Source organism: Procambarus clarkii, chromosome 64 (genome assembly GCF_040958095.1).
Source record: "Procambarus clarkii isolate CNS0578487 chromosome 64, FALCON_Pclarkii_2.0, whole genome shotgun sequence".
Classification (NCBI taxonomy): domain Eukaryota; kingdom Metazoa; phylum Arthropoda; class Malacostraca; order Decapoda; family Cambaridae; genus Procambarus; species Procambarus clarkii.
In genome coordinates, this window is record NC_091213.1 from 3414862 (window position 1) to 3432013 (window position 17152).

The 17152-nt window shown below is 36.4% G+C and overlaps 1 protein-coding gene across 2 annotated transcripts in view; it reads right to left on the reverse strand.

Annotated features, from left to right (window-relative positions):
* Positions 1-16879: 16879 nt before the first annotated feature.
* Positions 16880-17152, reverse strand: part of LOC123768911 (probable RNA-binding protein 46) — a 78132-nt gene continuing 77859 nt past the window's right edge. For both annotated transcript variants that reach the window (XM_045759711.2, XM_045759710.2), the window contains one exon: positions 16880-17079. In XM_045759711.2, the coding sequence (XP_045615667.1) occupies positions 16961-17079 (119 nt within the window). In that variant the 3' untranslated portion in view covers positions 16880-16960. The remainder of the gene's footprint in view (positions 17080-17152) is intronic.

Consider the following 17152-nt stretch of genomic DNA (forward strand, 5'->3'; position numbering starts at 1 on the left):
CATCGCTCAAGAACTGGAGTGATGGGCTGCTGGCTCTCCCTCCCTCCTTCAGGGGGGAGGGGTAGAGCTAAATGAGTGGGAGTGCTACTTACATGAAGTGTTGCTGGTTTTCCTTTTCTGGGGGAGTTCTTTTACTCTTTCCGGGCATAGGTAGCAATTTTCACCAGACTGTAGTTTTGGTTTCGCCTATCTTTCTGGGTGTCTTCCCCGGTCGATGGCAAGTATGACAAACTTTAAATGTAAAATGCTCATAGGCTATCGGTCCCTGTGCCTTTCTGAGGGGGGCCAGGTTCTGGCTCATGGCCCTCGGTAGGCAAAAGGACTCCTGTGACTGATGACCCCAAACTAATATAGCACTATATCAGTTCGAATAGCTTCAGGGAGCCTCCGGGGCTCACCCAGAAAGTGTCATTTCGTTACATTAAATTCTGATTTTTAATTCTCACAAATATTGATAGAAGTAATAATATGAACTACAGTACAGAATTGGCAAAATATCTTAATATTGTATTTCTACTCCAATGGAATTTTTATACAGATGGATTTTATTTCAAACCGCATACATTTTACATTGGCAATTTCTCCATAAAAATATATGATAGCCAGAAATCTTGTACGTTCATCCATTTAGATCGCAAGTAATTTGTGTTTGCCCAAATTCTTATTTCTATAGCATTTGCAGTATGGAAAAGTGCTCTACAACAAGACTACAGGAATTGATGCAACTAGCATCTGTACTTTAGTGTAACCTTGTGATACAGTACAATATGTGGTATATTTTACCTTCAAGAATAAAAGCAGCTAATGAGCATTATTAGCATATGTGTGGAGCATATTTCAGTGTGTGAAGTGTGCCAATCCACCAGGCATATTGTAGTCTCAGTTATGGAGTGTGCCAACCCACCAGGCATATTGTAGTCTGTGTGTGGAGTGTGCCTATCCACCGGGCATATTACAGTTTCAGTGTGTGGAGTGTGCCAATCCACCGAGCATATTGTGGTCTCCGTGTGTGGAATGTGCCAATCCACCGAGCATATTGTGGTCTCCGTGTGTGGAGTGTGCCAATCCACCGAGCATATTGTGGTCTCCGTGTGTGGAGTGTGCCAATCCACCGAGCATATTGTGGTCTCCGTGTGTGGAGTGTGCCAATCCACTGGGGAAATCTGCAAAAATGGTGTTGATACAACATTGAATCAACATTGATCCTATGTTAATTTAATGTTTATCAAACACATTGTGGTGTGTTATATTCCACAGCAATATTCCAGATTGAGCTTTGGTCACAACTACAGTGAGCAAGATACTTATTAATTACCTCATTCTTATATCTCACAGCCCACCAAGTGTAAACACAGGATCAGGGAGACTGTTTATAACATGTTACCGTGTATGGTCATATTTATGCCAAATAAATTGTTTAGGTCTTATTATACAGTATTTATATATGAGCAAAACTGCTTGACATTCTACAGTTCTGTGTCCTGTACTTTATAGCAATGCATAGTTTTAGTTAAATTTTTTAATACTTTTTACATTTTTTTATATTAGTATTCCCAGTACAGTATTTATGATGTAAATACAGTCATCAAATTACTGTATTAAATTCAAGTACAGTACTAAATATTTATGTGGAAAATCACTACAGTTGAATAACGTGTAATGAATTCATGCTCGTAAAATGTCATTTGCTGTACTGATACACAATATTTGGGCTTTTGCTAAATTGAAGAAAGTGTGTATGTGTGAATGTATCAATGTCAATAGGTTGTATATGGTTAACAACAAATTACAGGAATATTTGATTGTACAAGTTACTTCCTAGCCATTCAAGATTAGTGTTTAGGCATTAATTTTGGAATCTGCAGACAACGAGTCACAATAACGTGGCTGAAGATATGATGACCAAAGTACATATTAGAAGATGGAGAAACAATGTTTCGGTCCATCCTGGACCATTATCAAGTTGTGTCAACACCGTCCTGGACCATTATCATGACTTCATAATGGTCCAGGACAGACCAAAACGTCATCGTTTCTTCATCTTCTGAAGTGTGGTTTGGTCATCAATTTTGGAATCTGTTATTACATAAGTGTAATATAAAATGCCTGAACACTGTGTTGCTTTATCACAAAATCTGGAATGAATTTTCACTTAATATACATGCAGAAACAAAAGTATAATGCTTTTTCATCATACAGGCATTCATAAGCAGGCAGTTTCACATTAGAACATTGAACTGCATACACAGACTGTACAGCAGTGAGAGCACAGAGAACTCGCTCTATAATGAGGTAGTCCTGTATGCATGTAGACCATTCAGTGCTTTAGAAAGATTCCTATATTTTGTGTACATTTGGGTGAAGATCTGCCAAAGGTAAGGATTTTAGATTATTTTAGATTTTCAATATTGTCAGAAGCTTCATGTACATACTATGTATGATCAATAAATGTGTCTATACCCAGGTGGGTTTTCATTTTGTTTACACCAGATATTGAATCGCTTAAGTGAAAGTTGATAATACAGTAACTGAAAATCATTTTGAGGCAATGGAGTGACTTGAACTCGCGTTCTGGTGATTCCCAGACTTAACCGACCTTAACCGAACCTTAACGACTCTGCCATGATGGTACAAGTCATTACCATTAGGAGTGTGAACACCATTACCATAGGCCAGTGTGTAGTCAGGTTAACTGTAAAATCCTGGTTGGGCCCAGGTTTGAGGCCTCCAGAACCTCCCATAGAACTCAGTAGAGTTGTGGGTTGGTCGACTTTGGTACTATCGTGGCCACGTTGGTTAAAGCAGGTGTCTGGGAATCACCAGAATGCGAGTTCATATAGTGTTTATGTTAAAGGTTGGGTGCATTTTTCTTCCCAAATTAAGATGTTTATACTGTTGAAACCCGGTGTTCCATTGTTACAAGACTGCATCCCTGTACATCTGAGGTTGATGGATTGGTTAGGTTTCATTGTAATTTAATGGCTTGCCAGTTAAGGGTTCTTTCTTTGGCCTGAATCTGGCTCCTCATATTTTTACCAGGTTAGCTCGTGTTGTGTCGACTCGTTTTCATTTGTTGGGGGTTCGCGTTCTATCTCAATGACTGGCTGGTTTGGGTCCCCAGTCAGTTTACATGTCCGTTAGCTAGGGATATGGTTCTTTTTCAGCTCGGCAGTTTTGGTTTCCTGGTGAACTAGCAAAAGTCCCAGTAGGTTCCATCTCTGGTTTAGACTTGGCTGGGCCTCGGAGAAGATCTTCCTTGGAGACTTCAATCTACCAAGTCTAATCCTTGTTGAATGTCCTGACTTCCAGGAGGAGTGTGTGTCTTGCTTTCCAACCTTCCCTCGCGGTCACTTGTCCCTCAATAGAATTCTTGGTGAATTGGATAATTCTGATATCGTTCGTCTTATGCATTTCTGTTCTCGTATTGGTATCCTTAGTGATATTTAGCGTCCTCTGATTATTCCGCACATTTGATGGTGCTACATAGCCTTCCCGGTTTGGTGCCTTCTTTTGATAATTACTTACTTACCATCTGGTGGTGGGAGAATGTAACTAACTACAGTGGGGCCTCGATTTACGATGGTACTGTAATTCATTCCCAGAGAAGTATCGTAAATCAAAATGATTTTTCCCATATGAAATACAGTAAAGGGAATTGAATTAATCCGTTTCCCACCCCCAAAAAATATTAACTTACAAATACATTTTATACTGAATACAATTGTTTTTCTCTTACTACAATACAGTACATATATTTATCTTACCTTTATGGAGGACTCTTGATGGCATATGGAAGATGGTGATGAGGGAGGAGGAGGAGAGGTGTTACTGTTTGGAAGGGGAGTCCCCTTCCATTATAACGTCAGGCAGTGATGATTTCTCTGGGGTACTCTCTCTCCTACGTTTTGCCTGCATACCACTAGGACCTGGTTGTGGTTCACTGTTTGTTTCTCACTAAAAGTTTGTCTAGCGACACTTGTTTTTCCCCTTTGTTTTAACATTTGTCTGTAGTGATGCATCAGTGTCAATGAAAAGGTTAAGGAAATGGCCTACTGCAGCTTGATTTGTGTGAGTCGTTTCAGGAAAAGTTTGCAGTTCTTCCCATGCTGCACACATTTTCTTAATTTTTGAGGAAGAGACATTCTGTTCTGCCTCCTCCTCCCCTGAAGAAATTTCCTCGGCTACCTCTTGTTGCTGCTCCTTTGAAAGGGCTTGGAGTTCTTCGGTGGTTAGTTCTTTGCTATGTTCCTCCACAAACCCCTCAATATCAGCACCATCCAACTCCAAGCCCAATTGCCGGCCCAAAGAAACAATTTCCTCAACAAGAGGCACTTCAGGTTCAGGCTCAAACCCCTCAAAGTCTCATTCTGCAACACATTCAGGCCACAATTTTCTCCAGCCAGAGATCATGGTTCTTACAGTCACTTCTTGCCAGGCTTTGTCTACAAGATTTAAAGCACTACAAATGTTAAAATGGTATTTCCAGAACTCTTGGAGAGTGAGGTTTGTTACATCCGTCACTTCGACACATCTTCGAAAAGTGCCGTTTCATAAAGTTTCTTAAAATTGGCAATGATTTTCTGGTTCATAGGCTGAAGTAGAGAAGTGGTGTTGGGAAGAAGGAACTTTACTGTAACAAAACTAAATTCCTTCATCAATGAATCCTCCAAACCTGGAGGCTGGGCAGGAGCAGTATCGAGGAGAAGCAGGGCCTTGAGTGGCAAACTGTTCTCCTGCAGATAATTTTTGATGGCAGGGCACACCACCTCATTCACCCACTCGGTAAAAAATTGCCTAGTCACCCATGCCTTAGCATTAGCTCTCCACATCACACATTTTGTTTTTCTACATATTATAATATTTGAAACCCTTTGGATTTTTGGAATGATACACAAACAAGGATTTAGTTTTCAAATCACCACTCGCATTACCACAGCACAAGAGTAAACCTATCTTTCAAAGGCTTGTCTTTAGGCAATGACTTCTCCTTCTTGATAATGCATGTTTTCTTTGGCAATCTTTTCCAGAATAGCCCGGTCTCGTCACAATTAAACACTTGTTGTGGTAGGTATGCCTCACTGCACAAAATCTTTAAATTCGCCAATAAATCTTTCAGCCGCTGGTTTGTCTGAGCTGGCATCCTCCCCATGCCTCACAACATTATGAATGCCATCTTTTTTTTCTAAATTATTCAAACCATTCCCTGCTCACCTTAAACTCTTTCACTTCTGCATCACTTGTTCCAGGGGTTTTCTTTATAAGATCTTCGTGCAATTTTCTTGCCTTTTCACAAATGATGACCTCTGAAACGCTATCACCTGCTAACTCCTTGTTGTGTATCCAAATTAATAACAACTGTTCAACATCCTCAAGTGTTTGTGTTCTATGTTTTGTGATTATTGATACACCTTTTGCCACTTTAGCACTCATAATGTCCATTTAGCAAGTATGGTAAATATCGTTGACTGAGATTTGTTGTACTGCCTAACTAGTTCAGCAACCTGCACACCATCTTCATATTTACGAATGATCTCTTATTTTTGGTCTATGGTCATCCTTACATGGGTTTTCATATGATGAACCTTACCACTGACTTTCTTGAGACCCATGGCATGATATATAATATTCAGTTTTATGTTCAAAAAGCAAAAAATCACCAGAAAAATGGATTTTCTTATAAGCATGATCGTCACTAAGCGAGCGGCTCTAGTAAACTGAGGTAGGTCGGCCAGCATGACCGGGAACCACGCGTTTGGTCAACCCGAACATGTATCAACCAATATCGTAAGGTTGATACATGTTCGGGTTGACCGAACATTTCAAACGTTCGGTCAATTTTTCATTTCATTTTTCAATCAAATTTATATCGTAACTCGAAATTATTGTAAATCAGGGCAATCATAAGTCAAGATGCCACTGTATTGGATGGGTCTGGACAACAAGTGCTTACCTAGTTTGTGTCAATGATACAGATGTTTTCATGCAGTAGTTTGGTATGGGACACTACCTTTATGATGGTTTTAACCTTTTAGTGTATCCTCTCATGTGTACTCTACAGTTCAGATTTTTAAATATATAATATCAATTCTGACCTTAAATGCTTCCTAGAAGATTGTAACAGAACCCATGGGCACCACACCAGAAACAAACAAATATTTGATATTCCAAGAGTGTGCCTTAACCAAACTAGAAATGCTCTACAAATCAAAGGACCCAGAATGTGGAATGACCTTCCCAATCATATCAAAGGTTGTACCTCTCTCAACCAGTTTAAGAGATAAACTAAATACTACCTAATAAACTCCATGTAACCTATTTTACCCCCTAAATGTCAACCCATCTTTAGGTTATCTTGAGATGATTTCGGGGCTTTTAGTGTCCCCGCGGCCCAGTCCTCGACCAGGCCTCCACCCCCAGGAAGCAGCCCGTGACAGCTGACTAACACCCAGGTACCTATTTTACTGCTAGGTAACAGGGGCATAGGGTGAAAGAAACTCTGCCCATTGTTTCTCGCCGGCGCCTGGGATCGAACCCAGGACCACAGGATCACAATTCCAGCGTGCTGTCCGCTCGGCCGACCGGCTCCCATGTCTTGGGTTGACACAACAAACAGTACTGTTTGTTGACCAAGTTGTATAATTGCTGATTTCTGCATGTTCTCCTTCCCCCCCCCCCATTTTTCCATTTTCAACACAATTTATACTTTAATCTCAATTAGTATTAAATTTTAGTCCAAGTGTTTTTTCCCTACACCTTGCCCAAAACGCTGTGTGTAATAGTTGCTTTAGGTATTGTATGTACTAGCTCTATCTATAAATCCAACATTATGTTTGTAACTCATCTTCTATGTATGTACTTTTACCTGAATAAACATTTGAATTTAGGTTTAACAAGCATTCTCAGAGCCCCCATTTCCCCTTTGACTTTATTGAGGGAGCCAGATTCTGGTCCTAGTCCTGGTTCCTGGTAGGTGCTCATGACTCGAGGGCCTGGAGCTAAGCAGGTAGGTAGCAACCACAAAGAGGCATCTCATTACATTCAACGGGGGATTTTTTCACCTATGGCTGGCTCGTACCCCCTTCAGAATTATCACAGTCTTTAAACCATGTGCTGTACTTTTTGTCTTCTTCATTCTTGGCTACCAATGATACTTCACCTTCTGAAGTAGTTCCTTGCTCATCGGTGATGGTTTATCCAGTCAGAGGTGCATCATATGCTCTGTCTTGTGGCTGCACCTTGTCCCCCTTCTTTACTGTGAGATTGAAGGCTTGGGCATTGGTGACTTCTGAGTGAAGGGGCAGGCCAGAGAAGACCATGGTTGGTCCAGGCTTCTTTCACCTTGTAGTAATTACCTAAGTGTAGTTACAGGATGACAGCTATGCTCGTGGTGTCCCGTCTACCCAGCACTCTTTGTCATATAACGCTTTGAAGCTACTGACGGTTTTGGCCTCTACCACCTTCTCACCTAACTTGTTCCAACCGTCTACCACTCTGTTTACAAAAGATAATATTCTTATATTTCTCCGGCAGCTTTGTTTTGTTAGTTTAAATCTATGACCTCTTGTTCTTGAAGTTGCGGGTCTCAGGAATTCTTCCCTATCAATTTTATTGATTCCTGTTACTATTTTGTACGTAGTGATCATATCGCCTCTGTTTCTTCTATCTTCTAGTTTTTGCACATTTAATGCCTCTAACCTCTCCTCGTAGCTCTTGCCCTTCAGTTCTGGGAGCCACTTGGTGGCATGTCTTTGCACCTTTTCCAGTTTATATGCTTCTTAAGATATGGGCACCATACAACCGCTGCATATTCCAGCTTTGGTCTAACAAAAGTCGTGAACAATTTTTTTAGTATTTTGCCATCCATATATTTAAAAGCAATTCTGAAGTTAGAAAGTGTAGAATAGGTTCCTCGCACAATATTCTTAATGTGGTTCTCAGGTGACAGTTTTCTATCTAGAACTACCCCTAGATCCCTTTCTTTGTCAAAATTCTTTAAAGATTTCTCACATAATTTATAGGTTGTGTGGGGTCTAGTGTGAACCAGATTATGGTCCTGGTAGATAATGGAAGGATCTCACAGAGTTGGTGGTTCTAATGTATACTTAATCCAGTTTATAAGCATAGGGAGCTACTCAGGGTGCACCAGATAAAGACATTAAAGATAAAGATAAAGACAGTAAACATTAAATTTCTACTATAGTCATACTGGCTTAGTGCTTCATTTCCTTAACCACTGAATTGCGCCAACCCGGTGGGAAACCGCCAACCGAGAAAACTCTTTGATTTTTTCGTACCCATTCTAAATGTGTGCGCGGTTGGTTGTGTACGAAATGGACTCTTAGGACCTCCAGTGAGAGGCAGCCATCTTGGAAAAAATCCCCAGAATGCCCTAGGGCTGATGGCTGGGTTTGTACTGAGTGAGCAACCATGGGTGGCACATGCGCCTCTGGCTCCCAAACACCTGTCCAACGTGGTGTTGAAAGATCGCGCTCTGTCGGTGAAATTCAAACCTTATTGTTTGAAGAACATAAGGGTCATAATATTGGTGAAGCTAGGTGCAATAAGGACCTAACACAAAAGTTGGTTGCAAGTGATATAGCACCTATGAGGACGATGCAGTGAGCGTATCCAGTTGTAGCTCTGAATGCCACCCTTGCCCACCTATGCTATTTCCAATTTATATAAGTGATACATAGATGAATCATTTTCTGCATTCAGTGATGATGCATCTGATACAAGTAGCATAGATGAACAGTGTTAGCGGCTTCCATGGTGGTGTTTTCCATAGATATTTTCAAGAACAGCCGAATCTCATCTTGACTGCCGAACACTCTTTGAGGCTGGCTGAATCTCTTCCAGACTCACGGACACTCTTCGAGGCTGGCTGAACCTATTCCTGCGTGGGACCTTACAAAGCGATCTTTTCACGACTACCTTACAAATTGATCTTTTCCTATAATTTTTCAAGACTACCTTACGCTTTACAAGCTTGGTTACATACCACCTACAGGTACTAAAGCCAAGGATGTACGTGAGTGCGTTATTTGCAAGCACATGGAACGAAGAAACAGGAAGCGAAAATCTCTCTGTACCTGGTGCAACGAGAGCGAAGTAACGCTGTGTACCAAGGACTACTTCTCTTATTATTACTCACTTCCAAAGTACTGAGTGTGTAATACAGTGTGTTACTGTGTAAATAGTGTGTGAAACTATACATATTGTAATTTTTTAACAAGTAATATTGCAATTAAACATTTATTGTGGACACATTACTGACACATGTATCATAGTTCCATGGAACATTATGAACGTTCTACTGTATACATATTGTAATGGACACAAATATGCATCATATACGATTAAAAAACAAATATAACTGCATTGGAAATATATAGAACAAATAATTGAAAATATTATAGAATAAATAATTAAAAATATATTTATGACAACACCTGGTGCTTGAATGGCCCTCGCGACCATGTCTGGGCATGTCACGCACAGGTGACCAGCCCCTGATGACGTCACAGCGCACCTTGTCCACGTCCCCACAGTCAAAGTAAGTGGAATTTGGTATTTATTTTTACATAGACATGTTCAGGGAAGAGAATTTATAATTTTGCGAAGAAAAAAAAATTGGGGGGGGAACACTTGATTTCATGCACAAAGGGGGAATTTCACAATAAACTCAGTGCATCACAGTGGTTAATAATTACTTTTAATGCCGAATTCCGGAAATAATTGTTTTAATTTCGTTGATATCCATATACCTGTACTGTATTCTCATAATTATAAAATAAAATAGTTCAACAAAAAGAAAGTCGGCACACAGATTATGCACTCGTTAGCTGGTAATAAGAAAAAAGTAAAGAGTGATCCTTTATTTCCTTGTAGTGACATGTTATAGTTATCTAGTTCATTATACACCAATATTCTACACTGATTAATGCACTTTTCATTCACTGAAAATTATTCTAAATAATGAAATTTTTACATCACCTTTTCTTTGAGAATGTGGTAGTTCATAACTACAAGAAAATCAAAATAAAACCAATTAACTAATTGTATAATTTCTACTATTAAACCTTTTCGCAAAACTCATCTGATGCAGCTTAGAATTTGAGTAATATAAATTTACTTTAGATTACAAGAACCTATGATAAAACTTCATCGTCAAGTTGTAACAATATTATGATGATTGGACAAGTTGTTACAACAAATGATGGATAAAAAGGTTTAAAGTGGAAAAACTGACTCAAGACATACATTGGGAACAAAAACTATATTTAAATGATACAAATGGAGAGATCAATTGTTTTACAATATAGATTAAAATATATACCTACAAAAGAAATTACATTATCTCCATTTACTGTATATCATAAATTACCATTAAAATTATTGCTAATGCCAGCTGTGTTTCTCAAAAAGCTTGGTCAAGTTATAATAAACTTTGCTAAAATATGCAATAATTCACATCATGTACTGCACTACCTGCAAGGTAGGTAAAAAGTATTTTATATCAAGGCACTTAATTAAATAGCAATTTATATTACGCCTATTAACCAAGCTAATTTCAGAATGTTGCTAGTGCTACTTAATAAGTTACCAATTAACAAGACTCGGCATATGATAATTTGTTATCAAAAGTATATAGTATTAATGTCTCAAAGCTTAAATGGTGGCATGTACTTATTATAAATTGATTATTCTTGAATAAGAAATTATTCTTATTCTTGAATAAGAAATAGTTTTTTTTTGTATAAATTATTACATTCTGGCAAGACTGCCATTCATCAGCATTGGCAAAGCTTTAATAAGCACATTAATTAAACTACAAATTTATGTACATAAGTAAGTGCCAGGGAATAACCATTGTCACTTTCCATATCATATCTACTTTTATCGGTTACAATAAGTAAATTCTTACGTGCTTATCAACAGTTAATATTTGAAGGTGATGAAAAGTCTGTCATCCATCTGAACATGAAAATTTGTGTGTGTTACATATCAACTTTTTTGGAATCTCTGCCACTAACTTATTTCCACTTTATCACATGTTTGATGATTTAAAATTGACAAAGTATAAACGTATATGTAAATGGCAGAGTATATAGTTTGGGATCCTACCCAAAATAAGGATTCATGGAAATCTGCAAAAATCTTTTCATGCATCTTTAAAAAAATTCTAAAATGGTGATTATATACAGTAACATCAAAAATTAAAACTAAATCAGTTAGTTTCATCAGGAAACTAAAATATTAAGTACAAGAAATATTTACAAAATACTTGTGTAATGCTATTTAATTGGTAACTTGCAATTTGCATAAAGCACTCTAATTGTAATTAGAAACTACAATGCAATATCCATCTATTGTAGTTCTTTCTGTTAATTTTTCGTTATTACTTATTTAATAAACTTAAAGGCAAAAATTAAAAACAAGGTAATCATATTTGAAAATCTATCAATCGTGTATCATGTGATGTATAGGAGAAACTCACAGGAGAAAAGGGAATTTTTTTTTAAAAGTTTTTGTCCATATTTTAAGATGTCTATTCACTTTCCTTGAGGAGGTCTTGAAATATAGATGAAAGCTTAAAAAATCAGTTTCTTTTTCCTCCTCAAGGAAAGGAAAATTTCCTCGATTGCAAATTTATATACAACCTGCACTGTGATTATAATAATAATAATAATAATTATATATATATATATATATATATATATATATATATATATATATATATATATATATATATATATATATATATATATGTCGTACCTAGTAGCCAGAACTCACTTCTGAGCCTACTATGCAAGGCCCGATTTGCCTAATAAGCCAAGTTTTCATGAATTAATTGCTTTTCGACTACCTAACCTACCTAACCTAACCTAACCTAACTTTTTTGGCTACCTAACCTAACCTAACCTATAAAGATAGGTTAGGTTAGGTTAGGTAGGGTTGGTTAGGTTCGGTCATATATCTACGTTAATTTTAACTCCAATAAAAAAAAATTTACCTCATACATAATGAAATGGGTAGCTTTATCATTTCATAAGAAAAAAATTAGAGAAAATATTTTAATTCATGAAAACTTGGCTTATTAGGCAAATCGGGCCTTGCATTGTAGGCTGAAAAGTGAGTTCTGGCTACTAGGTACGACATATATATATATATATATATATATATATATATGTCGTACCTAGTAGCCAGAACTCACTTCTCAGCCTACTATTCAAGGCCCGATTTGCCTAATAAGCCAAGTTTTCCTGAATTAATATATTTACTATAATTTTTTTCTTATGAAATGATAAAGCAACCCTTTTCTCTATGTATGAGGTCAATTTTTTTTTATTGGAGTTAAAATTAACGTAGATATATGACCAAACCTAACCAACCCTACCTAACCTAACCTAACCTATATTTATAGGTAAGGTTAGGTTAGGTAGCCAAAAAAAGCTAGGTTAGGTTAGGTTAGGTAGGTTAGGTAGACGAAAAAACATTAATTCATGAAAACTTGGCTTATTAGGCAAATCGGGCCTTGAATAGTAGGCTGAGAAGTGCGTTCTGGCTATTAGGTACGACATATATATATATATATATATAATATATTTATTTATTAATTATGTATGCAAATTTATGTACCTATTATCAATGGCATATGAAGCATAAATGAAAATTTTACAAGCTAATAAAACAATATATTACTGGCCATTGTGCCTTTATACAGTACACTACAGAGGCCAGAGATCAACGTCTGGACATGTGAATGGTAACAACATTCCAGAAGAGAACCATTTTTTTTTTTTTGCAATTTGTTTCAAAATATTTGAAGAAAGAAATTACAGAAAAAAGTAAAGAAGAGACAATTATGTTACGCGGATAAATAAATCCTTGAAACAAAAATTATTTTACGAGACAAATGTTGTAAATAATGGGGTTTTTATATTTGATGTTGTTCCCAATGATAAATCAAATTAAGAAAAAAATATAAAATCACCACCTAGAGGATCAAATTGTGTCTTATGTTAGTCAGATCCTTTCACAATACTGGCTTTTAAATGTGAGCAATTCAACTTGTTCACTTCTTCTTGGACAAGTACTTTCGGCACTCTTCACTGTTCATATAATTATAAAAATATTACATATCTCTACACACTAACCTTTGGTATAGCAAAAATTTTGTTCCTCAATATAGTTAAGGCTTCATGTCAAAGCTATCCTGTTTTTTTTATTTTTGTTATATGGCCACTACAAGTATGTATCAATTTAAAGAAAAATTTATATTAATGTGTACTGTAGGTATTCAAAGACTATGGCGGAAAAGTTAAAATTCTGACTTGCATTAAATAATAAATGCATTTGGATTTTTAATACTTCATTTGTTATGGAATATTGATATTCACTAGAATATTGCACAATTATACAAAATACAAAGCTGAACAAATTTCATCATACAAATAAAGATGTAACTTTTTCATCTTGCATAGATTGCAGAAAATCCAACTGTATTTCAAGAAGGTATTTAGGTGCTTATGTGTAGTTACAGCCATCTTTTAAGAAAATTATATAACATATTCCCCCAAAATAAATATTTTACAGTTCATGTACAACTAATACATAAATGTTATCATAAATATTTAAATACATATAAAGCACACAAACGTCACTGAAAGATTAGTAGACTTTTCTATGTCCTAAGCTCTTAAGTTGAAAACTGTTTGTCCATTAGTTCACTAGCAATTTATCACAGAAAGTACCATATATGCTGGCATACAAGTCAATCCGGAGCATAGGTTGACCCATAAAATTTTGAGGTGTAATTCAGGTTTAGGTGTATGTAAAAAAAACACTACAGTATCTCATAAATATGTGGTATCTTAACGAATATTTACCTCATAAGGATAAGGTGCTAGAATTTGTTCTTTCTGTAGTCATGTCACCTCCTGCCTCGGCTAAACTATTGCCAAAGTTTCTTTTGTTGGTATCACTCAAAAGGCCACACAAATTAACATGCATTATGTAGCAGAAACACAATGGCATTAAGATCTTATTACAGAAATACTGGTAATATAGAATGCTAATATCAAGTGGAACAGAGTTCATAGAGTGGTGGAAATATTTCCCATCATAACACTTTTAAATTCCCTTAATATCACAGGTTGAAATTAAAAATTTTCTCAGTGAAATCTCTATTCCCTCCCTCATTACATGAGACCCACATAAACCCAACACTAGCCAGCATGGCCCCCTCCCTCCCTCCCAAAGAGAACCATATGTGTACACAACCACTAGCTGGAAGGTGGGATGCCCATGTTTCTAGATGGCCTGCCAGAAATAGCCTGGAAAGTTTCTGTCTAATGGAAAAATACTGGTATCATAAATTATTTATTGTAAGTTTTTATTATTCTAGTAATATTACTAAACAAAATCTGTAACCAAATTTATATATGATGATGGCTAACAAGGTCAAGCGTTATAGACGTATCAGATGGGGCTCGTCCTTCCACAACCACTGAGACCTCCCACTTCCCCCAAGATCCCATACTCTCTCTCTCTCTCTCTGCTGTAGGTCACATACCAACTCTACATAATTCATAAGTAGAACAAATGTATGTTTAACTAATAAACAGGAAGCAATAAAACAGGTTGATGATTAATAATGTACAGTAATACTGTACATGAAACTCGACATATAATGGAATAAGTATTATACAACTAAGATAAAAAAAAAATTTATATAGGCAGGAGGGTTTGGTAGCTTTGTGCTATGTCAGTGAATTAAACAACACATTGACTGCATAGTTCATAACATATATCCCTCACTTTCTCCCTCCCTCCCTCCCTCCTTTCACTGCCTTTCTCCTTACCTCATTGGTATGTCAATGGCGAGTTATTATATGGTAGTACTGTACTTACATTAAATATACTTACCAAACATGATTTTCAGTATGAAATAATTGTGATGGGCTGCAAGATGTATGGCATGCATTGTACAATGAATGTTAGGATTGTTTCACTTGCTTATCTCTCAGTGATAAAAATTCACAATTTATATTTGGCAGACAAGTCGACCCCTGGTTTTGGAGTGATATTTTGAGGCTTCAAATGTTGACTTATATGCCGGCATATACGGTAAGTATTCCCAACTCTCATGGCAACCAGGAATTCGTTTTCAAGGATCCAACAGAAAAATCTACTTATTTTTATCAGGGTAAACACACATCACTTCTGAGAGTTTCTACACAGAAAACATGTCCATTTCTCATGACAAATGAGAATATTTGTCTATGAGTTCTCTACCTTCACTAATATGTATATCACCTTCACAAAAGTGAGTTCAGCAAGCTGCACACTCAAGTTCCATATAATTTTAATGAACATTTAGACTGTATATTTCTGGAGCTAGTGTACCCTCATGTGCCTACCCTCATTTTCAATGCTGGGTAGCATATGTAATTCTTTATTTTGGTTACCAATGATCTTAGTAACTTAACTATATATATATATATATATACATATAATATGTATATATATTGACAGTGTTAGACCACGGAGGAAGAATTGAAACAGGAATTTCCTTAAGTACATTCCTTCTGAAGATGTATTAATATACAAAAGTACTTAAGGAAATTCCTGTTTCAATTCTTCCTTCGTGGTCTGACACCGTCACATTTTTCATCGTGTGTTAATTTTCGTGATTTAAACACACACACACACAATAAATATATATATATATATATATATATATATATATATATATATATATATATATATATATATATATATATATATATATAATATATATATATAATATATATATAATATGCAACAATGATCACAAAAACACTGATCCGAGTATGCAGATAAACCACATGTGAAAAATAGAGAATGCTTAATGCGTGTTCGGCTAATTCGCCTTCATCAGAGCAAAGTAGAATGTTAGAATTGTTCATTCTGCTTTGCTTTGATGAAGGCGAATTAGCCAAAAACGGGTTAAGCATTCTCTCTCTTTCACATGTGGTTTTTCTGCATGCATATGCATATGCATATATATATATATATATATATATATATATATATATATATATATATATATATATATATATATATATATATATATATATATATATATATATATAATTTTTTTTTTTATATTAATATACGTACACACACACCTCATTGCCCTTAGGAATTAGCAAAAACAAGACACAATGCAGTGACACAGCAATCTTGTTCAAATATGTCCATTCTATTCCCCCTCCCCGACTCCTCTTTAAATCTCTCAGATGTACCCAAATTTAACTGATTTGAATACATTACTGCCACAAACAAAGCAATAGTCTGAGAGAGAGAACAAATGTTGAGGCAGCATGGGGAAAGGGATATGCCAGGGCTTAGTACACCTACAGGGAATGACCATGTGTGTTCACAAAGCAGGACGTTGTGCACACAAACCGATTATGACTTCATTCTTAAATTCGTCTTGCAGTTGTATCATCCGTCACCATCTCCCTAACTTACAGCCATGAGTGAAATGTTATCTTAAGAAGTCTGCACATTATCACATATGTGCAAATTCCGATCTCTTATAAAATAAATTTTAACATGAGACAATTTAACTTAACTAACTTGGAGACAATTTGAAAAGTTTATATATAACTGCAGTTAAAGCAACTAGATTGAAGATGCTATTACAGAAATTTGCAGCAATACAGTGTAAGTACATGAGCAGTTGTTGACTGAGGACAGAACTGAGCACTATTTCCTGAGCAACTTTACAAGATACCTGGAAGGAACTCGATTTACAGCATGCACTGTAAAGCAGCTTCATATTGTAACATTATTTGGCTTACAACATTTTTCCTCGTGTATTGTTGTAAATAAGGAATGTTAAGAGAGTATTTGAATGTGCACGGTAATTTTAATACCATTACGTGGGAAAAAGCGGGGATGACTAGCCTTATTCTCCAGTGGCACTGTAACGTGGCCTCTCGAGTGTTGCAATGCCTGGTTGAGCCATAAGTGCTGCCTGCTGATAGAATGCTGGTGGCAGGGCATAAGGATTCAGACTTTCATATCCTGCAAAATTTAAAAGGAGTAAGATCACAAACAGATACAAGTTAAATAAACTTATGCTGATTAAAGCTAGTTA